General features: G+C 26.6%; 3 protein-coding genes across 3 annotated transcripts; 1 reads left to right on the top strand and 2 right to left on the bottom strand.

Annotated features, from left to right (window-relative positions):
* Window positions 1-5,476: 5,476 nt before the first annotated feature.
* LOC145842890 (ubiquitin carboxyl-terminal hydrolase 14-like) lies at window positions 5,477-10,060 on the top strand. Its single transcript, XM_082950364.1, has 5 exons — window positions 5,477-5,560; window positions 5,701-5,793; window positions 6,052-6,256; window positions 6,594-6,701; window positions 9,909-10,060. Exons 1-5 carry the CDS (start codon window positions 5,477-5,479, stop codon window positions 10,058-10,060), a joined length of 642 nt encoding a protein of 213 aa, XP_082806490.1.
* A 4,159-nt stretch (window positions 10,061-14,219) lies between these two features.
* On the bottom strand, window positions 14,220-15,689 carry LOC145842888 (ubiquitin carboxyl-terminal hydrolase 14-like). The gene is made up of 4 exons (XM_082950363.1): window positions 15,606-15,689; window positions 14,911-15,115; window positions 14,473-14,580; window positions 14,220-14,254 (listed from the first exon to the last, which is right to left on the bottom strand). The coding sequence occupies exons 1-4, from the start codon at window positions 15,687-15,689 to the stop codon at window positions 14,220-14,222; spliced, it is 432 nt and encodes a 143-aa protein (XP_082806489.1).
* A 5,473-nt stretch (window positions 15,690-21,162) lies between these two features.
* LOC145842887 (ubiquitin-conjugating enzyme E2 2-like) lies at window positions 21,163-21,846 on the bottom strand. Its single transcript, XM_082950362.1, has one exon. The coding sequence runs from the start codon at window positions 21,844-21,846 to the stop codon at window positions 21,163-21,165; it is 684 nt and encodes a 227-aa protein (XP_082806488.1).
* Between the last annotated feature and the right edge of the window lie 6,061 nt (window positions 21,847-27,907).

Genomic DNA, 27,907 nt, shown 5'->3' with positions numbered 1-27,907 from the left:
CTGTTACGTCACTTATTGTTTTTTTTTTGAGCTCACCAATAAAATCTTTTGACCTAAAACTTTTATTTTTTATGAAATAGATGCTTGAAAAGTGTAAAAAGTCACGTCATTAACGGAAACTTAGGTTTTAATTTATAAAATTTACAGAGTATTTTTTTTTTGTAGATTGTATAATAGTTTTATTTAAAAGTCAAATATAACTTCAGAAATTTTCAAAACATTCTATATCTTCTGCTTAGTTTTAAATTGGTTATATAAAAATTTTCTGAATTATTATTGCAATGCTGCATAATATCAGCCAGAAATGGCTGTATTGATGTGCAAAGTAATGCATTTAACAGGTAATAGTATTTACAAAAAAACTTATTATTGCTATTTTTAAATAACTCAGTGAATAGTTAAATTGTATACAACAAAACAAAGAACATTTTTTTACCCGGAAAACCTTTGCACTTAATATATAATTAATAGTCTGTAATATATTTGATTTATACATGTTACAGACTTAAGCTGAAGTTATATCTTTAGTACACAAAATATACTAGTTTAAACTTTTATGTTCTTATATTAAATGTAAATCACCAGTTAATTAGTTCAAAATATTAACGATGCTTACATTTAATTCCATTTAAAATAACAGTTTATTGAATGGCTAAAAAATATTTTGTCCAAGGACCTAGTGTACAAAAAACCTTTCAGTACACTACTTGGACACAGTTGAACTCCTTGTACTGGACTTTTGTCATTTATTTGAATTTTAGTAAAAAATTTTCCAATAATTTTGTTATCAAACTAAACTAATTTTTAAATTATTTGAAAACAGCATTAGTATACGTAGGTTAACAAAATAGTTGATCAAACCACTTCGTCAACTTGTTAAGATCAACGAATTGGTATGATCAAACCTTTTGTTAAACTTGAGCTTGTCTCACGGCATACAAAAGTCCAGGCCTCTGTTCAATGTTTTTGTTGATAGTATATGTAAGAAATTGAGTTATGCTGCTTAAATGAATAAAAATTTCTGTATGCTATTAATTTAACATATATTTTAACTTAAGCAATATGCAACTGTATAAAAATAAACATAATTGTGTATTTCTTTCAGAAAAATTTCATAAAAATGTTTTGTATTGCAATACATTGTTTTTATAGTAAAGATTCAAAAAGCTTTTCTGCTATTGATTGAGCATAATACTTGAAAGTAAACATTTGACTGCTAGTTTTGCTAAGAGTTCTTTATAATAATTTCATCTTTACACCAAGTAATGACTGTATTTTTAAATAATCTCAAACTTAAAAGTCTGTATAACAGGGTTTCCCAAAGTGGGCGATTTTAGTAAGTCGGGGGGCGATAATTAGTAAGGGGGCGAAAGGGTAGGCGATAGCTAGTAAGGGGGCGATTTTGAAATTTTTGGCTGTCATTAAACTTTTAAATTGCTATTTTACTAATTTTAACTTGCTATTAAATATTTGACCCTGAGGTAAAACTTAAACAAAAAAAGTTTATTTTATTTATGTAAAATATAGAGACATAATTCAAGTGCTTATGACTCCTACTTTAAAGTAAACTACAATTTTTCATTCATATATTTTCTTATTTAAAAATTACATAGATCATAGACGATCGGAGTCCCTCTCACCATTTTATAACCTGACATATATGGTATTTGGGATCATAAACCGTTCATAAAAATCTATGTTATATATTATTAAGTTTCTAGGTAAATTGGCAACGCTGTATAACTTCATTTCTTATTCTAACTTAGTGACTTTTCAAAAAACAATTGAAAATATCATGAGGTGATAGTTATATTACCTCATGATATTTCCAATTATATTTTGAAAAGTGACTGATTTGAACTAAAATTGAATTTTTCCAAAGAACGAAATAAAAGCTTTTGGACTCAACAAAAACTAAGGCAAAATTATTTAATCATTTGAGAGGAATATAGATTGTTGTTTATAGTTTTTCCTTTTAGCTATGTTGTTGAGAAAGCTTTCAGATCAGATATCAACATCTTTAGCAAAAGATCTAATCTAGATATTTGTAGAGGCTTTTTATTACTGATTAATAATCAGATAAGAAAAACTTGCAAGCAGTCATGAACCTCATCCTTCACATTATATTAGACTTCAATAGCAGACATTATTTAATGAAATTTCTTTTGTTTTATTTAATCTTTTAAAATACTTTTTATTTAACCTGGTTTGTATTGTATTTAAGAAGTCTTTTTATAATAAATTTTTTTTTAAGTTATCTATTCTACAACAGGTTTGCATAATGCCTAATAAATATTAATTACGGTAGACTTTCTCTTGAGCTCGCACTTTTTACCCAAAAAAAGTGCAAAGATTTTTATTTTCTAAAGTTTAACTTAAATAAAGTCTATTACTAACTAAGTATTAATAAAACAAAATATACATAATATTTAATATCTTATATAGATCTATTTTTAATGAATGTTTGTTTTATGTTTTAGTTAATTTTATGTTTATGCATAACGTTATTGCATATAATATATTTAAATTTATAATTTTGTAAAAAAAAGGTAATAACTTTTGAGTTTGCACTTTTTGATTTCGTTCAAAGTGCCAACTCAAGCGGAAGTCTACTGTATTTATTAAATCATTTATGTTTTAAATCTGATATTAGTTTTATTTTGATCTGGTTAATTTTGTAGTTTATGTTTGTCGTTTTGCATTACATTAGAAGTTTTTATAGCATAGTGATTAAAGTGTTTGTTTGAAAGAAATTTATTTGAAATATTTTTGTTATTACTTGTTTAATCTGTATAAATAAAAAAATCTTGATAACCATTAAAGTTTTTATTTTAAGTTTTTTTGGTTTTAAAAGAGTATAAATTTGAGGTCTCTATTTGAAACTACTTCAAATTTTTCATTTAAAACATTTTTAAAATCAATTTTATTTTCCAACTTGATTTATTATCGTTAAAAAACCCATACATTAAGGAATTTTAAATTATTAAAGCAAATATTTTTTGTTTTATCTTAATTTTTAATATATTAGCAATTAGAATGTGTTGTTTATTTTAATAGTTCAACACTAGCTTTTAGTTTTTCACTATTTTCTTCTGGTAAATTATCATAGGCTAATGACTAGAGAAAAAATAAATTTAAAACAGTATTAAATAAGCCATTAAAAAGACTGCTGCAGTTACGAAACAAAATTTTAAGCTAATTAAAAGAATTTTTTAATCGATTGCTTTCTGTTCACAGAATTAACTGTAAAACTTTCGATTTTTTTTTTGAATTTATTTAAAAAAAAAGAAAATGTTAAAATTAAGGTTTAGTTTCCTAAAGGTTATTCCAAGTCAAATACTATTTAATAGTATTCTATTACAAAACATGTAGTTTAAAAAGTTTAAAATTAAGTTTTTAACTTTAGAAGTAACTTGCTTATAATATATCTTAGCATTGAAATTAATAACTTTACTTCATTAACTGAAGCTGTTGATGAAACCACTTTTCATGTGAGATAATCAACCAGTCGGTCAAACTTTCTCAAACTAGATCAGAAATTATGTTTTGTTATTTATTTTATTATGTGTAATATAAACTGTTCATTTTTTTATAAATTCTTTATCTCTGGTATAGTAATTTTAGAATATGCCTATTTATAAAATAATTTTAGTACCTTGTGCGGCTTAAACAAGTTAGTTAGTATTAACTTCTAAATGTCCGAAATTCGTTATATGAGAGATTATTATAATGTCAGGTTTAAATTAAGATGTCAGATGGGTAACGTACGGTTAAGATCCAGTCAAATACTGACATGCTAAGTAACTTGGAAACTAATTGTGCAAAAGAAACAAAATTTAGTTTTTTGATACTAAATATTTTGAAATACACTTTCAATTTGGTTTTCAGTTCACAATAGTATTTCCTAGATCACAATAATACTAAATCATTTTATTACAATTTTGCTCGAGTTTTTTAATTTTCTTATATGTTATTTTTTAAGTTATGCAGCCCGCAATTACATTTTTTAAACGAGTTGAAACTAGAAAAGATTTTTTAGTAAATATGAATCACTGACTACAAAAGTTGTCCACCACTACCCTAAAAGTTTCATTAGTTTCAAAACAGTTCATATCTAAACAAGACTAATTACAGATTACACAAGGTTTTTTAATAATTAAGTATTTTAATACATTTAACTGGGCTTATAAGAAAACAAATTTAACTTATTTTCTCAAGCCCTGTAAACTACTTTGAACACAGCTCAAAAGTGCGTGCATAAGAAGTACCAGACTAAATTACATTTCGAACACAACTTTTTCGGCTCAAAAGTTTCTACTCAAGAGAAAAACTACTTTGTAAAATCGTGGTGGGCGATTATTTTTCGAATTTCTGAAAAGGGGGCGATTTAGAAAATGAGTTTGGGAAACCCTGCTGTATAAGATAGTAAAACTTGTGAAAAAAAACAATGGTTTGCATCCGGAAAACTGCAAAACGCGTGCTAAATGGGTCCTCAAAGCAAAAAATCTGTCGCCTACTTAAAAATATACTTTTGAATAAAAATTTAAAAAAATTGATAAAAAGTAAGCTCTAGGTTAAACAACTAGTACTTACTAGTGTTTTATTATAAATCATTTTGTTACGATTTTGATCAAAATAGTATTTTTTCCAAATAAGTATAGTTTTTAAAACAATTACAGCCCGCGGAAGACTTTTTTTATTTTGAATCAGGGTTTTCAATAGTGCGATACTTCTTTTTCTGGGCTACTAAATTGAGGAGCAATACAGTACAGTAGCGAAAGAGTAATAGATTTTGAAATTTTAAGCACTATACGGTTGATGACTATAATGAAAAACATTTACAGAAGCCTGAGAGATAGATTGATAGCGAAGAGTTTTTTTTAATTTATGACCTGGTGGAAGTAAGGTAAAAAGATCTGTTGATCACGTGAAAGTTTAAGTCCTTTTTAAGCTTAACTTACTATTTTAATTCAAGTGACGGCGATTCTGATTCCAGTATTTTGTAAAAGCCATGTTCCATATGGCCTTGATAGCTACAAGTTGAAAATTTTTTATTTTGCAGCGTACGTTTCTCCTTACACACCGTCGCTGAAGTATAATACTAATAAATTTCACACTTTTTACTATATAAAGATTGGGTATTTTTTACAACTTAGCACATATTACAAATCAGCAAGTTTTTCTTTAATTACACTAAATTTATTAGTAACTTAAAAGCAAAGATGCTAAACTACAAAGTAATTAATATTTGTTTGTTGAAGGATGAAAAAGCGCTCAAAAAGTTTGGTCTAAGGACCTGGTGTACGAATAAAACCTTTCGGTTATTGAATCGTACACAACATGCTTTTACAATTTCTTACGAAATGAAAAATAAACTTTTTCTAACTTGTTCTGCTAAAAATTTCAAGGCACAATCCTGAAAACAATAGTTTTAATAGTATTTGTAATATAATGTTTGTTTCAGGTTAAATATCTCATGACCGGAGTCAAGTCAAAACTCAAAGAAGAGTTAGAAAAAAATTCTCCCACGCTTGGAAGAAATGCTAAATACGAAAAAACTGTTAGTTTTTTAAAATTAAAAAAGCAATATTTTGGTTGTGATCTTTTTAGTTTTTTTAGTTTATGGTTTTTTTATTATTGAAAGCTTTATACTTTTTGATTTTTTTTATGTTTAACAGCTTGTAACTGTAAATATTTCAGAGCAAAATAAATCGACTCCCAGGGTATCTCTGCGTTCAAATGGTGAGATTCTTCTATAAAGAAAAAGGATCAGTCAACGCAAAAATACTTAAGGTTAGTCTTGCTTGTTTTTAAAGCTATAGCTTGGAAATTACAGATGTTTTTAATTCAATTTGTAATAGTTAATCATCTAGATGTAAAATTTTATTTTAAACAAGTTATAATTATAACTTATCTTTTTATAACGATATTAAACATCCCATGTTAAACAAAACTTCCTGTGTTGTTGTTTCAGTTGTTGCTTTTAAAAAGTACTTTGTAAAGAAATTGCTGTAATGGTAAACAACAATAACATAATAAAAATTTTGTCAGGATGTGAAATTTCCTATGAGCTTTGACGCGTACGAGCTGTGCACCACCGAACTGCAGAACAAGTTGAAGCCGCAGCGGGAAAAGTTCGAGGCGGTGGAAGAAGCGAAGGCCGAAGCGGCCCTCTCCGGAAACAAGAAGCCAAGTGTGAAGGACGCGAACGCGAAGAAGGAGGTTTTGGATTACGAAAATTACTCTTTTGACAACGGTGAGAGTTGATTGTTGACTTTGAATCGTGCTTGTTCAGTGTTATAAAGTTTTATAATGTAGATAGAGTAGCATGACTGTCTTAAAGAAAATATATTATAAATTGCAAAGCACTATTATAACACATACGTCTCATAAGAAATATAAACACACATGTGTCATCATTAATAGTACATTAGTATGTTTTTATGTTTCATTAGCTTACTAGAGTACTAAGTTTTTGTCATGCTAGCAGGTTGTTATACACAAATTAAACAACCATGTTATTTTATATAGTTATTTAATTTTATGTAATCATATTTTGTAAAGCTAGTAGCTTATTTTACATAATTATTCAGATGTCGGATCAAGCAACAGCGGCTATTACGAACTTCAAGCTATCATAACCCACCAGGGAAGATCATCGTCTAGCGGACATTATGTTGGCTGGCTCCGTGTTCAAGAAGGTAGAATAATAGCGAGTTTTAAATGCTTCTTACCGCAATCTAAAAATAATACAATAATTATGCATAAACAGATTTACAGGCAAAAGTTATACAATTAAATGTAACAAATTAAACAGTATTCTTTCTTTATTACACTAGCACATGATTCTCTGTGTTTATTCATAGGTTAACACACTTCAATAGACCTAAACTTAGATACCTTTTAACGTCTTGTCTAGGACAGGACTTACTAGAAAATAGTCGCCCAGAATAAATGATTGTTAACAAATGAATAAAGCTTTTAAACTAATATCAAAATCAAGTTTAGCTGTTTTTATTTAGATAAAATATCTTTAACTTTAATATTTAAGCTGTACATCGTACCAAAACATCTCAATTTCAATTAACTTAATGTTGTCACTAGAAATTTTCTAGTAAAGTATATTTTTTAAATAAACTATTAACAGTCTAATGCTGAATTTTCAGAATAATATAATGGCGTAAGTAAAGCAATTAAAAATTAAATAGTTTTGTAAACATAGATGTTAAATAGTCTAGTCTTGATGACTTAAGGTCTGAAAAGTAGAAGTGTTTAAAAAGATTTTTTTTTTGCAGATTTAGTCAACATAAAAAATTAGGGAAAGTTAATAAAAGTAAAAAATAATTTTTTCGAAAAAAAACTATCTTATTATTATTAGACTCTAATTTTTTATCGAGGTACTTCTGTTTAAACCTGCATTCAAACTAAACAAAATTGAAAAACTTATTTATACAATGCGACTGAAAAAAAAAAACCACCTACTTTTTATTCATGTTAACGATTTTTGAATAAGGTAACAACTAACAAGTAGTAGATTTTGTGCCTTCAAAACTTAGAAGTAAGCTCAAAGTCTAGACAAGACATTCACCTGCAGTCAATTCATCAAAAGAAAATTGTACATGATGTACTTAAATAAGTGATATAGATTACTACTTTGATATTACTTCACTGATGAATTTTAATTTAAGCATCAATGTTTTAACTTTAACAAAACCGTCAGTCTTTTAATTTGTTTTTTTTTTCTGTTACATTACTGTATAAAAAAGCTTAAGTAAACTTTATTTTTGAATAACTATTAAAAGTTTTAATTTATCATAAAAAGTTAATATTATTCTATAACTAACAGAACTTTTGAATAAGTTTTACAAACGTTCTTTTCGTCAATTAATCATATTAAATATTTAAAACCAAGTATGCTTTTTAATATACTACATTACATGGTACGTATCAATACTTTTATCGATTGCACAACTAGATTTAAACTTAGTAAACCTAAACTCTTAATTTTTTTTCTTAGTTAACCTTTAAAATGATTTTTTTTTGCTTTTACCTTTTTTTAATAATGTTGTTCGAATTGTCACTTATTGTATTCAAGGTATGTTTATTTTTTAAATAAAAATTCTACGAATGCCTTAAATCTGAGTTTAATAAAAAAAAATTAATGATAAGTTTTGTTTTCGCTTTAAACTTTTTATTTTGCTAATTATTTCGAAAATTTTAATCAATAAAATCTCATAACTGATTGTTAATTACTTTTTTTGCTAAAAAGCTACTATATGAAAGTTTGTTGGTATTCTTTTTGAAGCGGTAGACTATTCTTAACGAGTAATAGTTTTATAAAATAAATCTATTAATAAAATTATTTTATCCTTAAAATACTATTAACGTTTCTAATATACAGAAACAAAATTATAATTATCTAAATTGGATCAAAAGGTTTTCTTAAACAAGGTGTGGGGTTTTTACTTTTAAATATATCTTAAAGTTTTTAACAAACTTTAATAAGAAACCTGATAAAAATATCATTATTTAAAAGTTTTTTCAGATGTTTTTTTGTCAACTTAAAACCATAATAGTTTTAACCTAATCTACGACGTCTAAGGGTTTCTGTTTGCTACTCTTTTATTAGTAAAAAATCGTTTTTTTTTATTACTAAATTCTAATTATTAGCATTTTCTTAATTTATACACAAATGACAACACAGAACAAACATAAAGGTTTTTTTTAAGAGACCAACAGATAGGAAAACTTAACACATGAGTTGCTTTTTCTGTGTTTTTTTTACGTATTTATTATACATTAACAAACTTTCAATAAAATACAAAACCATATTTAAATTTTAATTATAAAACTGTATAAGTTCTTATTTTATGCTATAACAAACTTTTATACAATATTTGAAACATTATGCTTTTTATAAAGCTAGTTTGTAAATACATTTAGTTTATAAATTTTAAATGCATAAGTAGTTTTACTTTAAGTAGTTTAAGTAGTCCTTTTTATCTAAGGTTTCATTAAAAAGATGATTGTTTCGTTATAGTTCAAACTTTATTTTAAAATTTGATATTCTTAATTCTTGTAGTAACAAAAATTAAAAAAATTCAATAGAAACAATATTTTATACGAGAGGTAAGTAGTAAATTGTAAAAATATTATATACACGCTTTCATTTCACTAACTTGTTCCATAATATTTACACTAGACACTTTGTGCAAAAGTGACGCTCAGTCCAAAAGTAAAGTACAGTGCATTTCTAAAACTTACCGTTTTTACTATTGTTTGGCTTATATTAAAGTTTATACAAAAGCTTGTAAAATTAAATACGATAGTAAACGAGAAATCATAAAACTTATACAATAAAAGTAACAGACGTAAAATACTGTATAAAAAAATTTAAAATAATGAAATTTGGATAACAAAAAGAAGTAATTTTAACATTTAAAATGAATTTATTTACAGGAGACATAATTTAATTTGCTTTAACTTAAAAAAATTTATAAATTAGCTGAGTATCTTTTGTAAAAACGAAATAATTTTGCGAATATTTGTAGAGATTATTAGTTTTAAAAGTTAAAGTTTTTTTCTACAGTTAACTAATAGTATTTATAGTTTATATCTAGTAAAGTATTCCATCTAGTAAAGTATTGACAAACAAACCATTCGAGCTCTGACCTGCACGTGTAAACATGCGAGTGTTTCTTTTTTATATCGTGTTGTATTTTTTAATTGTAGATTAATTTTGAGTGCTAAGTTGTTGTCTAATAACAGTAAGATATCGTTAAGTAAATTAAGTTATTAGAATTAGTATATTGTAAGCTAACCTTTTAATTACGAAATATAACGTTTGATTAAATTAAGTTATATACTATTTAAATTCGACTACGGTAAGTCGTCAACGTAATACCAAGACCAGCCTCGGTTCATCACACCTCATTTCCAGTCCGCATTACTGAGACCAGCCTCGGTTAATTGTGGTGAATCCCAGTTCTCATCACCAAGACCAGATTCGGTTCATTACACCTCATTTCCAGTCCGCATTACTGATACCAGCCTCGGTTAATTGCGGTGAATTTTATTGCGAAATCTCTACGTTTGGTCAACACCTCGAACAATGAGTACAAGTAGTAAGAAACCCAAAATCCTTTCGACAACCAGCCTCACTAATCTGGTCAAGAAGCACGCGAAGCGTGCTTACTCGGCCGATAAGGCGGTAAGTTCTAGTAGACGCGCCCAACAAAGTAACCCCGAGCTAAATACAGACTCTCATATGTTAACAAACAACATTACAAAAACAGAACCCTACAAAATAGACGAGAATATAACATCAGAGGGTTATAACTCAAAATATAAGATATTTAAAAAATCTGACTTAAATATGTTATAAATTCATATTACATTCTTTTTACAAAGAGATATAAATCTTTGAAAAAAATAATTTTCATTATAAACATACTTTGTAAAGAAGTGTTATCGTTTTAAGAGCTTAGCTATGAAAACCAACAACTTAAAAAAATTTATAACTCTAAACCTTTTTGTAAGTTATCTGTTTGTGTGTGCTATGGTAAATTTACAGGTAGACAAACCCGTGAAGCATGATAACATTGACTGATAATACCTTAAATTCATAAATAAAGACTCATTTAAAAATTAGTTTTATTAGTGTATATGCAAATAATTTTAAGAACAATCAATTACGAAGTTTTCTAAGTTTCACAATAAAGTATTTGTAGATAAAATAAATAAACTCATGGACCTTTAAATCGACAAAAACACTTAATAAACAAAGTATTTTTTTTCATAAATATAAATTAAGAAAAATAGATTTCATTATATATAGAGAAACAAATAAATATTGATACTATCAAGAAAATATTCGTACTATTATTGCTGACGTTTGCACTAAATCCTTGGTCATGGAACAAAAAGTTTATTCATCAGAAATGAAGGCTGCTGTTGTGTGACAATATAGTATATTTTGTTTATTGAACGACATATCAATAAAACTTTTAACGCAAAAGTGTTATAAATTAATAAATTTTTAAGTACTATCACGTACAAAAAAAAATTAATGCAAATTTGTTTTAAGAAAACTAAATTTTAGTTGCTTTGCACAGGTTTGTTCTCAAGATTGAAACTATGTATCTCGCCAAAGGTTTCTACTTTGCGGACTGATCAAGCTAATGGGTCATACCTTGCCCGTTTCTAACTTACGATTATGATCTAGTTCTAAACTAAGCAAAGTTAGATAAACACGTTCTGGTTTAAAAACTTTAAGTTTTAACAACTTTGTTATAGAATAAGGGTGGAGAAATTACGGTCTGCAAGTAAGATCCGGCTTACGAAAATATTTTCAAAAATAACAATTCGAAGTGAAAAAATACATGAAAAAGGGTAACATTTCCATTTTTTATTGTTCAGCTTAAAACCAATAGCACAAAAAAAAAGTATTTGATTAAAATTCTCAAAAACTGATTAATATAATAAAAGCATTAATCGAAACACCCTCAGAATTAATAACGCATGACTGCCAAATTTAGACTCATTGGCGGTTTAGCCGATATAAACTTTTAATACTATTAGTTAACTGTAGAAAAAAACTTTAACTTTTAAAACTAATAATCTCTACAAATATTCGCAAAATTATTTCGTTTTTACAAAAGATACTCAGCTAATTTATAAATTTTTTTAAGTTAAAGCAAATTAAATTATGTCTCCTGTAAATAAATTCATTTTAAATGTTAAAATTACTTCTTTTTGTTATCCAAATTTCAATATTTTAAATTTTTTTATACAGTATTTTACGTCTGTTACTTTTATTGTATAAGTTTTATGATTTCTCGTTTACTATCGTATTTAATTTTACAAGCTTTTGTATAATCTTTAATATAAGCCAAACAATGGTAAAAACGGTAAGTTTTAGAAATGCACTGTACTTTACTTTTGGACTGAGCGTCACTTTTGCACAAAGTGTCTAGTGTAAATATTATGGAACAAGTTAGTGAAATGAAAGCGTGTATATAATATTTTTACAATTTACTACTTACCTCTCGTATAAAATATTGTTTCTATTGAATTTTTTTAATTTTTGTTACTACAAGAATTAAGAATATCAAATTTTAAAATAAAGTTTGAACTATAACGAAACAATCATCTTTTTAATGAAACCTTAGATAAAAAGGACTACTTAAACTACTTAAAGTAAAACTACTTATGCATTTAAAATTTAAAAACTAAATGTATTTACAAACTAGCTTTATAAAAAGCATAATGTTTCAAATGTTTTATCAAAGTTTGTTATAGCATAAAATAAGAACTTATACAGTTTTATAATTAAAATTTAAATATGGTTTTGTATTTTATTGAAAGTTTGTTAATGTATAATAAATACGTAAAAAAAACACAGAAAAAGCAACTCATGTGTTAAGTTTTCCTATCTGTTGGTCTCTTAAAAAAAACCTTTATGTTTGTTCTGTGTTGTCATTTGTGTATAAATTAAGAAAATGCTAATAATAAGAATTTAGTAATAAAAAAAAAAAACGATTTTTTACTAATAAAAGAGTAGCAAACAGAAACCCTTAGACGTCGTAGATTAGGTTAAAACTATTTTGGTTTTAAGTTGACAAAAAAACATCTGAAAAAACTTTTAAATAATGATATTTTTATCAGGTTTCTTATTAAAGTTTGTTAAAAACATTAAGATATATTTAAAAGTAAAAACCCCACACCTTGTTTAAGAAAACCTTTTGATCCAATTTAGATAATTATAGTTTTGTTTCTGTATATTAGAAACGTTAATAGTATTTTAAGGATAAAATAATTTTATTAATAGATTTATTTTATAAAACTATTACTCGTTAAGAATAGTCTACCGCTTCAAAAAGAATACCAACAAACGTTCATATAGTAGCTTTTTAGCAAAAAAAGTAATTAACAATCAGTTATGAGATTTTATTGATTAAAATTTTCGAAATAATTAGCAAAATACAAAGTTTAAAGCGAAAACAAAACTTATCATTAATTTTTTTTTATTAAATTCAGATTTAAGGCATTCGTAAAATTTTTATTTAAAAAATAAACATACCTTAAATACAATAAGTGACAATTCGAACAACATTATTAAAAAAAGGTAAAAGCAAAAAAAATCATTTTAAAGGTTAACTAAGAAAAAAAATTAAGAGTTTAGGTTTACTAAGTTTAAATCTAGTTGTGCAATCGATAAAAGTATTGATACGTACCATGTAATGTAATATATTAAAAAGCAACATTTGGTTTTAAATATTTAGTATGATAAATTGACGAAAAGAACGTTTGTAAAACTTATTCAAAAGTTCTGTTAGTTATAGAATAATATTAACTTTTTATGATAAATTAAAACTTTTAATAGTTATTCAAAAATAAAGTTTACTTAAGCTTTTTTATACAGTAATGTAACAGAAAAAAAAAACAAATTAAAAGACTGACGGTTTTGTTAAAGTTAAAACATTGATGCTTAAATTAAAATTCATCAGTGAAGTAATATCAAAGTAGTAATCTATATCACTTATTTAAGTACATCATGTACAATTTTCTTTTGATGAATTGACTGCAGGTGAATGTCTTGTCTAGACTTTGAGCTTACTTCTAAGTTTTGAAGGCACAAAATCTACTACTTGTTAGTTGTTACCTTATTCAAAAATCGTTAACATGAATAAAAAGTAGGTGGTTTTTTTTTTCAGTCGCATTGTATAAATAAGTTTTTCAATTTTGTTTAGTTTGAATGCAGGTTTAAACAGAAGTACCTCGATAAAAAATTAGAGTCTAATAATAATAAGATAGTTTTTTTTCGAAAAAATTATTTTTTACTTTTATTAACTTTCCCTAATTTTTTATGTTGACTAAATCTGCAAAAAAAATCTTTTTAAACACTTCTACTTTTCAGACCTTAAGTCATCAAGACTAGACTATTTAACATCTATGTTTACAAAACTATTTATTTTTTAATTGCTTTACTTACGCCATTATATTATTCTGAAAATTCAGCATTAGACTGTTAATAGTTTATTTAAAAAATATACTTTACTAGAAAATTTCTAGTGACAACATTAAGTTAATTGAAATTGAGATGTTTTGGTACGATGTACAGCTTAAATATTAAAGTTAAAGATATTTTATCTAAATAAAAACAGCTAAACTTGATTTTGATATTAGTTTAAAAGCTATATTCATTTGTTAACAATCATTTATTCTGGGCGACTATTTTCTAGTAAGTCCTGTCCTAGACAAGACGTTAAAAGGTATTTAAGTTTAGGTCTATTGAAGTGTGTTAACCTATGAATAAACACAGAGAATCATGTAATAGTGTAATAAAGAAAGAATACTGTTTAATTTGTTACATTCAATTGTATAACTTTTGCCTGTAAATCTGTTTATGCATAATTATTGTATTATTTTTAGATTGCGGTAAGAAGCATTTATAACTCGCTATTATTCTACCTTCTTGAACACGGAGCCAGCCAACATAATGTCCGCTAGACGATGATCTTCCCTGGTGGGTTATGATAGCTTGAAGTTCGTAATAGCCGCTGTTGCTTGATCCGACATCTGAATAATTATGTAAAATAAGCTACTAGCTTTACAAAATATAATTACATAAAATTAAACAACTATATAAAATAACATGGTTGTTTAATTTGTGTATAACAACCTGCTAGCATGACAAAAACTTAGTACTCTAGTAAGCTAATGAAACATAAAAACATACTAATGTACTATTAATGATGACACATGTGTGTTTATATTTCTTATGAGACGTATGTGTTACAATAGTGCTTTGCAATTTATAACTTATTTTATTTATGACAGTCATGCTACTCTATCTACATTATAAAATTTTATAACACTGAACAAGCAAAGTCAACAATCAACTCTCACCGTTGTCAAAAGAGTAATTTTCGTAATCCAGAACCTCCTTCTTCGCGTTCGCATCCTTCACACTTGGCTTCTTGTTTCCGGAGAGGGCCGCTTCGGCCTTCGCTTCTTCCACCGCCTCGAACTTTTCCCGCTGCGGCTTCAACCTGTTCTGCAGTTCGGTGGTGCACAGCTCGTACGCGTCAAAGCTCATAGGAAATTTCACATCCTGACAAAATTTTTATTATGTTATTGTTGTTTACCATTACAGCAATTTCTTTACAAAGTACTTTTTAAAAGCAACAACTGAAACAACAACGCAGGAAGTTTTGTTTAACATGGGATGTTTAATATCGTTATAAAAAGATAAGTTATAATTATAACTTGTTTAAAATAAAATTTTACATCTAGATGATTAACTATTACAAATTGAATTAGAAACATCTGTAATTTCCAAGCTATAGCTTTAAAAACAAGCAAGACTAACCTTAAAATTTTTGCGTTGACTGATCCTTTTTCTTTATAGAAGAATCTCAACATTTGAACGCAGAGATACCCTGGGAGTCGATTTATTTTGCTCTGAAATATTTACAGTTACAAGCTGTTAAACATAAAAAAAATCAAAAAGTATAAAGCTTTTAATAGTAAAAAAACCATAAGCTAAAAAAACTAAAAAGATCACAACCAAAATATTGCTTTTTTAATTTTAAAAAACTAACAGTTTTTTCGTATTTAGCATTTCTTCCAAGCGTGGGAGAATTTTTTTCTAACTCTTCTTTGAGTTTTGACTTGACTCCGGTCATGAGATATTTAACCTGAAACAAACATTATATTACAAATACTATTGAAACTATTGTTTTCAGGATTGTGCCTTGAAATTTTTAGCAGAACAAGTTAGAAAAAGTTTATTTTTCATCTCGTAAGAAATTGTAAAAGCATGTTGTATACGATTCAATAACCGAAAGGTTTTATTCGTACACCAGGTCCTTAGACCAAACTTTTTGAGCGCTTTTTCATCCTTCAACAAACAAATATTAATTACTTTGTAGTTTAGCATCTTTGCTTTTAAGTTACTAATAAATTTAGTGTAATTAAAGAAAAACTTACTGATTTGTAATGTGTGCTAAGTTGTAAAAAATACCCAATCTTTATATAGTAAAAAGTGTGAAATTTATTAGTATTATACTTCAGCGACGGTGTGTAAGGAGAAACGTACGCTGCAAAATAAAAATTTTCAACTTGTAGCTATCAAGGCCATATGGAACATGGCTTTTACAAAATACTGGAATCAGAATCGCCGTCACTTGAATTAAAATAGTAAGTTAAGCTTAAAAAGGACTTAAACTTTCACCTGATCAACAGATCTTTTTACCTTACTTCCACCAGGTCATAAATTAAAATAAACTCTTCGCTATCAATCTATCTCTCAGGCTTCTGTAAATGTTTTTCATTATAGTCATCAACCGTATAGTGCTTAAAATTTCAAAATCTATTACTCTTTCGCTACTGTACTGCATTGCTCCTCAATTTAGTAGCCCAGAAAAAGAAGTATCGCACTATTGAAAACCCTGATTCAAAATAAAAAAAGTCTTCCGCGGGCTGTAATTGTTTTAAAAACTATACTTATTTGGAAAAAATACTATTTTGATCAAAATCGTAACAAAATGATTTATAATAAAACACTAGTAAGTACTAGTTGTTTAACCTAGAGCTTACTTTTTATCAATTTTTTTAAATTTTTATTCAAAAGTATATTTTTAAGTAGGCGACAGATTTTTTGCTTTGAGGACCCATTTAGCACGCGTTTTGCAGTTTTCCGGATGCAAACCATTGTTTTTTTTCACAAGTTTTACTATCTTATACAGCAGGGTTTCCCAAACTCATTTTCTAAATCGCCCCCTTTTCAGAAATTCGAAAAATAATCGCCCTCCACGATTTTACAAAGTAGTTTTTCTCTTGAGTAGAAATTTTGAGCCGAAAAAGTTGTGTTCGAAATGTAATTTAGTCTGGTACTTCTTATGCACGCACTTTTGAGCTGTGTTCAAAGTAGTTTACAGGGCTTGAGAAAATAAGTTAAATTTGTTTTCCTATAAGCCCAGTTAAATGTATTAAAATACTTAATTATTAAAAAGCCTTGTGTAATCTGTAATTAGTATTGTTTAGATATGAACTGTTTTGTAACTAATGAAACTTTTAGGGTAGTGGTGGACAACTTTTGTAGTCAGTGATTCATATTTACTAAAAAATCTTTTCTAGTTTCAACTCGTTTAAAATGTAATTGCGGGCTGCATAACTTAAAAAATAACATATAAGAAAATTAAAAAACTCGAGCAAAATTGTAATAAAATGATTTAGTATTATTGTGATCTAGGAAATACTATTGTGAACTGAAAACCAAATTGAAAGTGTATTTCAAAATATTTAGTATCAAAAAACTAAATTTTGTTTCTTTTGCACAATTAGTTTCCAAGTTACTTAGCATGTCAATATTTGACTGGATCTTAACCGTACGTTACCCATCTGAAATCTTAATTTAAACCTGACATTATAATAATCTCTCATATAACGAATTTCGGACATTTAGAAGTTAATACTAACTAACTTGTTTAAGCCGCACAAGGTACTAAAATTATTTTATAAATAGGCATATTCTAAAATTACTATACCAGAGATAAAGAATTTATAAAAAAATGAACAGTTTATATTACACATAAAAAAATAAATAACAAAACATATTTTCTGATCTAGTTTGAGGAAGTTTGACCGACTGGTTGATTATCTCACATGAAAAGTGGTTTCATCAACAGCTTCAGTTAATGAAGTAAAGTTATTAATTTCAATGCTAAGATATATTATAAGCAAGTTACTTGTAAAGTTAAAAACTTAATTTTAAACTTTTTAAACTACATGTTTTGTAATAGAATACTATTAAATAGTATTTGACTTGGAATAACCTTTAGGAAACTAAACCTTAATTTTAACATTTTCTTTTTTTTTAAATAAATTCAAAAAAAAAATTGAAAGTTTTACAGTTAATTCTGTGAACAGAAAGCAATCGATTAAAAAATTCTTTTAATTAGCTTAAAATTTTGTTTCGTAACTGCAGCAGTCTTTTTAATGGCTTATTTAATACTGTTTTAAATTTATTTTTTCTCTAGTCATTAGCCTATGATAATTTACCAGAAGAAAATAGTGAAAAACTAAAAGCTAGTGTTGAACTATTAAAATAAACAACACATTCTAATTGCTAATATATTAAAAATTAAGATAAAACAAAAAATATTTGTTTTAATAATTTAAAATTCCTTAATTTATGGGTTTTTTAACGATAATAAATCAAGTTGGAAAATAAAATTGATTTTAAAAATGTTTTAAATGAAAAATTTGAAGTAGTTTCAAATAGAGACCTCAAATCTATACTCTTTTAAAACCAAAAAAAAACTTAAAATAAAAACTTTAATGGTTATCAAGATTTTTTTATTTATACAGATTAAACAAGTAATAACAAAAATATTTCAAATAGATTTCTTTCAAACAAACACTTCAATCACTATGCTATAAAAACTTCTAATGTAATGCAAAACGACAAACATAAACTACAAAATTAACCAGATCAAAATAAAACTAATATCAGATTTAAAACATAAATGATTTAATAAATACAGTAGACTTCCGCTTGAGTTGGCACTTTGAACGAAATCAAAAAGTGCAAACTCAAAAGTTATTACCTTTTTTTTTACAAAATTATAAATTTAAATATATTATATGCAATAACGTTATGCATAAACATAAAATTAACTAAAACATAAAACAAACATTCATTAAAAAATAGATCTATATAAGATATTAAATATTATGTATTTTTTGTTTTATTAATACTTAGTTAGTAATAGACTTTATTTAAGTTAAACTTTAGAAAATATAAATCTTTGCACTTTTTTTTTTGGGTAAAAAGTGCGAACTCAAGAGGAAGTCTACCGTAATTAATATTTATTAGGCATTATGCAAACCTGTTGTAGAATAGATAACTTAAAAAAATTTATTAGAAAAAGACTACTTAAATACAATACAAACAAGGTTAAATAAAAAGTATTTTAAAAGATTAAATAAAACAAAAGAAATTTCATAAAATAATGTCTGCTATTGAAGTCTAATATAATGTGAAGGATGAGGTTCATGACTGCTTGCAAGTTTTTCTTATCTGATTATTAATCAGTAATAAAAAGCCTCTACAAATATCTAGATTAGATCTTTTGCTAAAGATGTTGATATCTGATCTGAAAGCTTTCTCAACAACATAGCTAAAAGGAAAAACTATAAACAACAATCTATATTCCTCTCAAATGATTAAATAATTTTGCCTTAGTTTTTGTTGAGTCCAAAAGCTTTTATTTCGTTCTTTGGAAAAATTCAATTTTAGTTCAAAGTCAGTCACTTTTCAAAATATAATTGGAAATATCATGAGGTAATATAACTATCACCTCATGATATTTTCAATTGTTTTTTGAAAAGTCACTAAGTTAGAATAAGAAATGAAGTTATACAGCGTTGCCAATTTACCTAGAAACTTAATAATATATAACATAGATTTTTATGAACGGTTTATGATCCCAAATACCATATATGTCAGGTTATAAAATGGTGAGAGGGATTCCGATCGTCTATGATCTATGTAACTTTTAAATAAGAAAATATATGAATGAAAAATTGTAGTTTACTTTAAAGTAGGAGTCATAAGCACTTGAATTTTGTCTCTATATTTTACATAAATAAAATAAACTTTTTTTGGTAAGTTTTACCTCAGGGTCAAATATTTAATAGCAAGCTAAAATTAGTAAAATAGCAATTTAAAAGTTTAATGACAGCCAAAAATTTCAAAATCGCCCCCTTACTAGCTATCGCCCACCCTTTCGCCCCCTTACTAATTATCGCCCCCCGACTTACTTAAATCGCCTACTTTGGGAAACCCTGTTATATAGACTTTTAAGTTTGAGATTATTTAAAAATACAGTCATTACTTGGTGTAAAGATGAAATTATTATAAAGAACTCTTAGCAAAACTAGCAGTCAAATGTTTACTTTCAAGTATTATGCTCAATCAATAGCAGAAAAGTTTTTTGAATCTTTACTATAAAAACAATGTATTGCAATACAAAACATTTTTATGAAATTTTTCTGAAAGAAATACACAATTATGTTTATTTTTATACAGTTGCATATTGCTTAGTTAAAATATATGTTAAATTAATAGCATACAGAAATTTTTATTCATTTAAGCAGCATAACTCAATTTCTTACATATACTATCAACAAAAACATTGAACAGAGGCCTGGACTTTTGTATGCCGTGAGACAAGCTCAAGTTTAACAAAAGGTTTGATCATACCAATTCGTTGATCTTAACAAGTTGACGAAGTGGTTTGATCAACTATTTTGTTAACCTACGTATACTAATGCTGTTTTTAAATAGTTTAAAAATTAGTTTAGTTTGATAACAAAATTATTGGAAATTTTTTACTAAAATTCAAATAAATGACAAAAGTCCAGTACAAGGAGTTCAACTGTGTCCAAGTAGTGTACTGAAAGGTTTTTTGTACACTAGGTCCTTGGACAAAATATTTTTTAGCCATTCAATAAACTGTTATCTTTAATGGAATTAAATGTAAGCATCGTTAATATTTTGAACTAATAAACTGTTGACTTACATTTAACATAAGAACATAAAAGTTTAAACTAGTATATTTTGTGTACTAAAGATATAACTTCAGCTTAAGTCTGTAACATGTATAAATCAAATATATTACAGAATATTAATTATATATTAAGTGCAAAGGTTTTCCGGGTAAAAAAATGTTCTTTGTTTTGTTGTATACAATTTAACTATTCACTGAGTTATTTAAAAACAGTAATAATAAGTTTTTTTGTAAATACTATTACCTGTTAAATGCATTACTTTGCACATCAATACAGCCATTTCTGGCTGATATTATGCAGCATTGCAATAATAATTCAGAAAATTATTATATAACCAATTTAAAACTAAGCAGAAGATATAGAATGTTTTGAAAATTTCTGAAGTTATATTTGACTTTTAAATAAAACTATTATACAATCTACAAAAAAAATACTCTGTAAATTTTATAAATTAAAACCTAAGTTTCCGTTAATGACGTGACTTTTTACACTTTTCAAGCATCTATTTCATAAAAAATAAAAGTTTTAGGTCAAAAGATTTTATTGGTGCGCTCAAAAAAAAAACAATAAGTGACGTAACAGTCAGCTCGCGTACGTCTCGGTCCACCGCCTGCACGTCCTGTCGTGTGCCTCCCTGTCGTTGACGTACTGCCTCGCCACTTCGGCCTCCAGCGGGTCGTCGGGGTTGGGGTCGGTCAGCAGTGACTGCACCGACAGCAGCACTTTTGCCGGCGTCAGCGCGCAAGACCAGCCCTCGTACCGGAGGACGTCCACGCCGATGCGACCTCGGCGGTCGACGTTGCAGTGGTACACCCTGGTGGCGAAAGTCACCACCGGGGGTTGCGCTGGATAGCCGGCCGGAAACTTGAGGTTCAGCCGGAAGGTGCCGCCCTCGTACGGGCTCCCCGGAGGTCCTTGTATTTCGGCCGTCCATTCGCGCAGGTCGTCGCCTTTCAGCCGGGCGCTGATCATCTCCGGGGGGTCCGATGTGATGTCTTCGAGCTCCTTACGCAGCCTTTTCGTTGACAAGCGGTCGTGTGAAAGTTCAAGCGGCGGTGAACTTCCACGCGAGAAAGATGTTTTTTCGTTTCTCCCTCGCCCCGAAAGTTTTGGCCGGGTAATTATTTCAAAACGCACCGGTTCAATTTTTCTTGTGACGGTGGTGGACACAATTGCACCGGTACTATCAGTGGAATACGACGTCCTCGAAATGTACGATGCCACTGCCGAAGGCCACCGTGAAGTTTTCTTTTTTTCGCCCTTCATCTTGTTTTCCCAAAGTTGTCAGTAAGAAAATAAAATCGTAACTTGTTATTAAGAGTCTGTAAGGATTGCTCTTTTAAATAAATAAAGTATTAACTGTCATTGAACCAATAAGCCCTAAAAGTATCAATACTGTTTTACATTTTATAAAACATCATGACTTTAAATTACACTGATAGTTTAGTAAAAACTGATCTTCATGTCATTTTAACTTTTTAAAAAACTATAGACACTAAGAAAGTGAAATCTAAACCTTTCTTTAAACTAAAGCTTTTGTTTCTGTTAGATATCTTCAGTTAATTGAATAATTTTTTATGCTGTAGTAATAATTTATTTACTGAAGTTTAAATTTTTTGAGAAACTGTTTATGTTTTTGATTCTGGTTTTAATAACAACTTTTTGAAAGATAAAACAACTATTAGTAAAATGGTTTTGTTACTTTAAAAGTTTTAGTTTTTTCAGTTTATGTCTTTAAAAGCTCATTTCAATCTTTTTTTTAAACATAGTGCGAGAATCAAGAAACCACAAAAGGGTCTATAATTTTTTCTTAGTTCTCGTATCATAATTAGCAAAATATTAAAGTATGTTTTTTTTATGATTGAGTAAATATATCGTTATTAGTAAGTAAACTAAAATTTAGTACTTCTTTTTACAAAGCAAGGACACCCTAATTAAAGACCAATACTGAACGGACCAAAAATAGCCTATACCTTGAAAATGATTAAGTTAACCTAAAATATAAATACACTAACCATTAAAGCTTATTTCTTAAAAAATTTAAAACAAAAGTCGAAAAATTAAACATTTTTTGGAAGTATATTGTAAGATAAAAAAAACGCAAAGTGTCCCACTTTTTCTATGGACTATAGCAACAACCTAATAAACTTTAACTCAAAAAATAAACATAATCTATTTAGCTGTAAGTTAACAAATTCTGTAAAAATGAGTTTTTAGGAACAAATAAATTCTAGTGTGGAAAGTGGGACAAGAAAAATTACTCCGTTTTTTAAAAATTTTAGAATGGTTGTCGTGGTTTTTGAACTAGATATTGCAGTTTTACTTAGATTAAATAATATATTAAGTGAAACATTACTGATTACTTGTAAAAGTTAATTTTTGTAAAGGTGACTTTTATCTATTTTTGATACATATATTTAAAAATAAGTTGTATTAGAAAGATTTTTGTACTTCTTAAAACGTTTTTTTTAATTGTATTTTCGCTTAATATTTGTTTTTCTTTTAATTTTCAAGATTTATTTCTATAGTTCAATAAAAACTGACCGTGTCAATATAAATTATCGACTACGACATCAACATAATGAAACTACTTGATTATAAATTTGGAATTTATACTTAACTTAAAATATATCATTTTATTTTACCATTTTAATATTTTTCAGTAATACTAATTCTAAATCAAAATAGTTTTCATAGGGAATTTGTAAATTTCAGTAGTCAATAATCTAAACTTAATAACATTGGTATTCAAGGTTTATTAAAAGCTATTTTATACTAATTTATAGTTACCTTGGGTTTTTTAGTTAATGTTTTAAACTTTTAGAATGAAATTACAACTAACAGTAAATATCTAAAAAAACAAATCTGCATTTTTAAGAAATTTTACATTACTGTTTTATTAAATATTCATTTAAACTTATAGTTTGTTTTGTTATATAACCAAATTCAAGGTAATAAAGGATGTTTACATGATAATTCAAATTCCTGCATTTAAGATTTTTAAAACAATATTTAACTTACTATGTCTTAAAAAGTAGCATACATTGCAAATATTTAGAAATAAATATGTAGGTCTTCTTAATCTACACAAACCATTTAATTTCTTTTTTGCAAATTTAAATTATTTTGTGAGATGTTTAATAATTCCTAAAAATAAATATAACTTAGCTCTTATTTAAGCCATACCTTAAAAAATCTTTAAATGCTTACGAAAATAAAATATGTCTTGTAGATATTAATAAGGGGTGAGCGTCACTTTTGCACGAGTGGAAAATTTTGCACAGCAACTCTTTCACACGAGCATCACCTATTGCACGGCGTTATATTACGGAGATATTTATGCACCGCAAAAGTTTTAAAAAACCGGTCAATTTTGGACGGAGCTGCACTATTGCACACTTCTAATTTTTTACTTTTAAACAAAAATTTAAATAAATTAAATACAAGTTTTATTTTAATTATGTTATATAAAGATAGTTTTTAAACGCAAATTATTTTAGAACATTATGATTTTCAATTTGTTGTTTAACTTTTAGTTTTTATTCTAAGTTTTACCTACAGTATTAAGAACGTATAAAGTACAGTATAAAGTACAGTATAAACTACAGTATTAAGAACGTATAAAGAACAGTATTAAAACGTACTACAAATCACTCCAATAATATTTTTTACTTAAATAAGGTAAAGTAGATAAGTACATTTTTTGTGAATTCTAATTTAAAGAATTTTTAAATACCTTAAATAACAATAAACTGAATTTCGCCAACTTTTAAATATAAACTTAATCTAGTGTGGAATTTAAATAAAAACTTAGAGACTGATTTTTTACTTATACTCTCGTTTTTAAATCTTTGATTTTTATCTTTGAAATGAGTCTTTTATGAATTTTAAGTTTTTTTTTGTTTCAGATTTGGTTCTAGCTAAAATTTAATTGACATGCATGCAAAAGTGATGTAGCCATAATAATAGGACGTTGTGCAAAAGTATTGCCGTACAAAAATATTGCCATGCACAAGTGACCTTTTGTGCAAAAGTATCCCTACATGCAAAAGAGTCGCCGTGCAAAATTGTCCCCTCGTGCAAAAGTGTCTCCATGCAAAAGTGTCCCATCGAGCTAAATCGACCCGTTCCCATTAATAAAACCTACATAAGTATTTTTATTTTTTTTCCAAAAATAAAATTCCTTTTACTTGTTGTCCTTTTAACTTTTTAGTGAAATGTGGGGGTTTAAATTTACCAAACTTAAACAGCTGTGCACCCATAAACAATATCAACTAATTAACTTCTAATTTTATGTTTTATCAGATATATTATTTTTTACTTATGAGTTCATGCTACTGAGTAAATGAGACATTTTAATAAAATATATATATATATAGAAAATCATGGATGCTAATTTTTTTAGGAAATTTTTCTACAGGTTTTCAAAATTTCATTCAGGTTTTTAAATGTAAACATTTTTGGATCTATTTTTTGTTTAAAGTTAAGTTTATGGTAAGAAACTGTGTAAAATAGTATAAAAACATTGAAAAGATACTGTAAAATTACTTCAAAAATATTTTTTAATAAAAAACATTTTTTAATGATAACATAATTTTTTTGTTATATAATAGATTATTTTGTCAAAACGAAATTTTATTGCTTAACGTGTTAGTATTGTTAAAAAAATCCAGTTTTATAGTGATTTTTGTTCAAAATTCAAGGCTTTTTTTAAAGTATTCTTTTCTCAAACTCCGGGTATTTTAGCCTAAATTGTCAAATTCCAGGTTTTTCCAGCATTCTAGGTTTTTTTGCAACCCTAAAAAATTTACAAAAATGAAATTTTATAATTAATATCTTGATGACACTTATTTGACTGTTAACTTACATTACTACATACAAATTATTTAAAATTTAAGTAAACATTTATTGTATTTTTTGAATATTATTAAAAGCAATAATACTAGATATTGATAATATTTTTGTATTAGAGTTTATAAACTTTAAATGTATATATTAAAAATCACATACTCAAGAGTTTTGTTAGAAAATGTAAAACAATTATAAGTAACCATTATCGTAAATTACAAAAAATAAAAATAGCTTAATCCTATGTTATACAAATTCTTGTTTAATTTGAAGGTGAAATTAAAAAAATTATAAAGTATACATGTGACAGGTTTGCCTTAACAACTTTCTATAAACTTTTTTTAGGCTTTTTAAACCTCTTCCAAGTTTTTGAAAGTACAATTTTTAATAAAAAGCTGTCTTTAGTAGGATAAGAATATTAAAAAGGTGCTCTATTGCTACTTTTAACGTGTTTAATGACATACAAAACTGTAAATAATACAAAACCACTTTATGCTATATAACTTTTGTATTTATCAAAATTTGATAACTTTTCATGTAAATTGTAAAAATTCCAAGTTTTTCACTGATTTTTGTACAAAATTTCAGGTTTTTCAAAATTTATCAAGTTTTAGGGTTTTCCATGTTACTAAGGTTTTTCCAGGTTTTAAATTTATAACAATTACACCAATAGAAAGATAATAAAGACAGTAAAAGCCTTCGTTGTTATTATTTATTAACAGTTTTTTACTTAACTTACTATACTTTTTGCTTAAATTAAAATTCTTGTTAATGTTGAAATTAAAATAAAACTACAAAATGCTTAATTGTTAGAGATTATTAACTGTTTGAAAATTCAATTGTTCTGAATGAAAAAAAAAAGTATGTAAAAAGAGACAACTAACAATTACAGTTAGTAGCCATTCTAATTTATTAGTTGCAAAAAATAGTAGCTTTTATTAAGTCAGAGTTGCCCCTTTTTTTGTCAAAATTTTTTCCGGGTTTTTAAAAATATACATTTATGGGTCAATTTTTAGTTTTAAGTTAATTTTAAGGTAAGAAATTGTGTTAAATACTATAAAAACATTGAAAAGATACTGTAAAGCTACTTTAAATATGTTTTAAAATAAAAACATTTTGATGATGACATTTTTTTTTTTTTTTATGATAGTTTTTTGGGTCAAAACGAAATTTTACTACTGAAAATGTGAAAACTGTTTAAAGTTACAGGTTTTTCTAAGTTTTTTAGTGATTTTTGTTCAAAATTCCAGATATTTTTGCCTAAATTGTCAAATTCCAATTTTTTCCAGGTTTCCAGGTAAAGTGGCAACCCTGTTAAGTTAATATTCCAACCAAATCATTTTGTTAATTCAATAAGAATAAATTTGAAAACCATTTAATAAAGGTTATGATAGTACTCTTTTAAACTGTTTTTTATAAATATTCAAACAATTTCTTTAAAAAAAATACAATAGTGTACTTAATTATTAGCAAGGCAAAATATACAGTTATGATTGCATTATGTTTTTCTTTTATAGCTTAGTTTACATCAGTTGTCATACTTCTAACTATTGCTAATAAAATGTAACAAAATAATTATAAAAAAAAGAGGGAAGGAATTTTTTTAATTATTAAAACTACTATCTGCACCAAACATAAAAGTATACAAATAAACACAACTGAATTCTAAATTTGTGAAGTTGCTAGAACGTCTAGTTACTCTAGTAAAATTTACTAATATTTTGTTAGAAAAACTTGCTAAAATAAATTTTAGATAATCTAAAAACAAATAAAACAAAGGATTTACTTTACTTAAAAAACATTTAAGACCTTTCTACTTCATTTGTATAAAATTTTGATACCTGCAGCTAAATTTAAAATCCAAAATTTCCATTTTCTTAGTACAGTGCCTTTTTTACAAAGAAATATCGAGACTTTCAATTAGTTCATGTTAAATAGCAAATTTCTAAATTAAAATAAAAAACACAATATGTTTAATCGTCAAAATATTGTTAGTGTGTCATTTTTTATTCATGAGCAATAATTTTTAATTTTAAATGGTATGGTAAATAAGTAATTAGATCAAAAAAACCATAGCACACAGTAATAAATAAGTAAAGTAGAAACTGAAATAGCTTGCTATATCTTTATACTAAAATAGGGTCGGGCAACGTACGGCCCGCAGAGTGAAAATAATTGACCCGCTACCGTTTTTTAAAATCTAATGGTATCCGGCCCGCAAATGAAAATGACCGGCCCGTTAGCGAATTTACAAGCCCGCAAAGTTCAATATTACAAATTTTTTTATAAAACTTTGTATTACATTTTTACAAAACAAAACTGTAAGAATTTGACTTCAAAGAAAAGCTAAAAGTTACTTTATAAATTAATGTGTACTCTTAAATACACCATTTTGTCCTAATATTTTGTGTTGTTCTAACTTAGTTTTTTGTAAAACTACCCTAAGCAAAGTGCTTTTTAAGTACGATATTTTACATAA

Source organism: Thalia democratica, chromosome 8, assembly GCF_965202585.1.
Source record: "Thalia democratica chromosome 8, ktThaDemo2.hap1.1, whole genome shotgun sequence".
Classification (NCBI taxonomy): domain Eukaryota; kingdom Metazoa; phylum Chordata; class Thaliacea; order Salpida; family Salpidae; genus Thalia; species Thalia democratica.
This window is presented reverse-complemented; position numbering and strand designations above follow the sequence as displayed.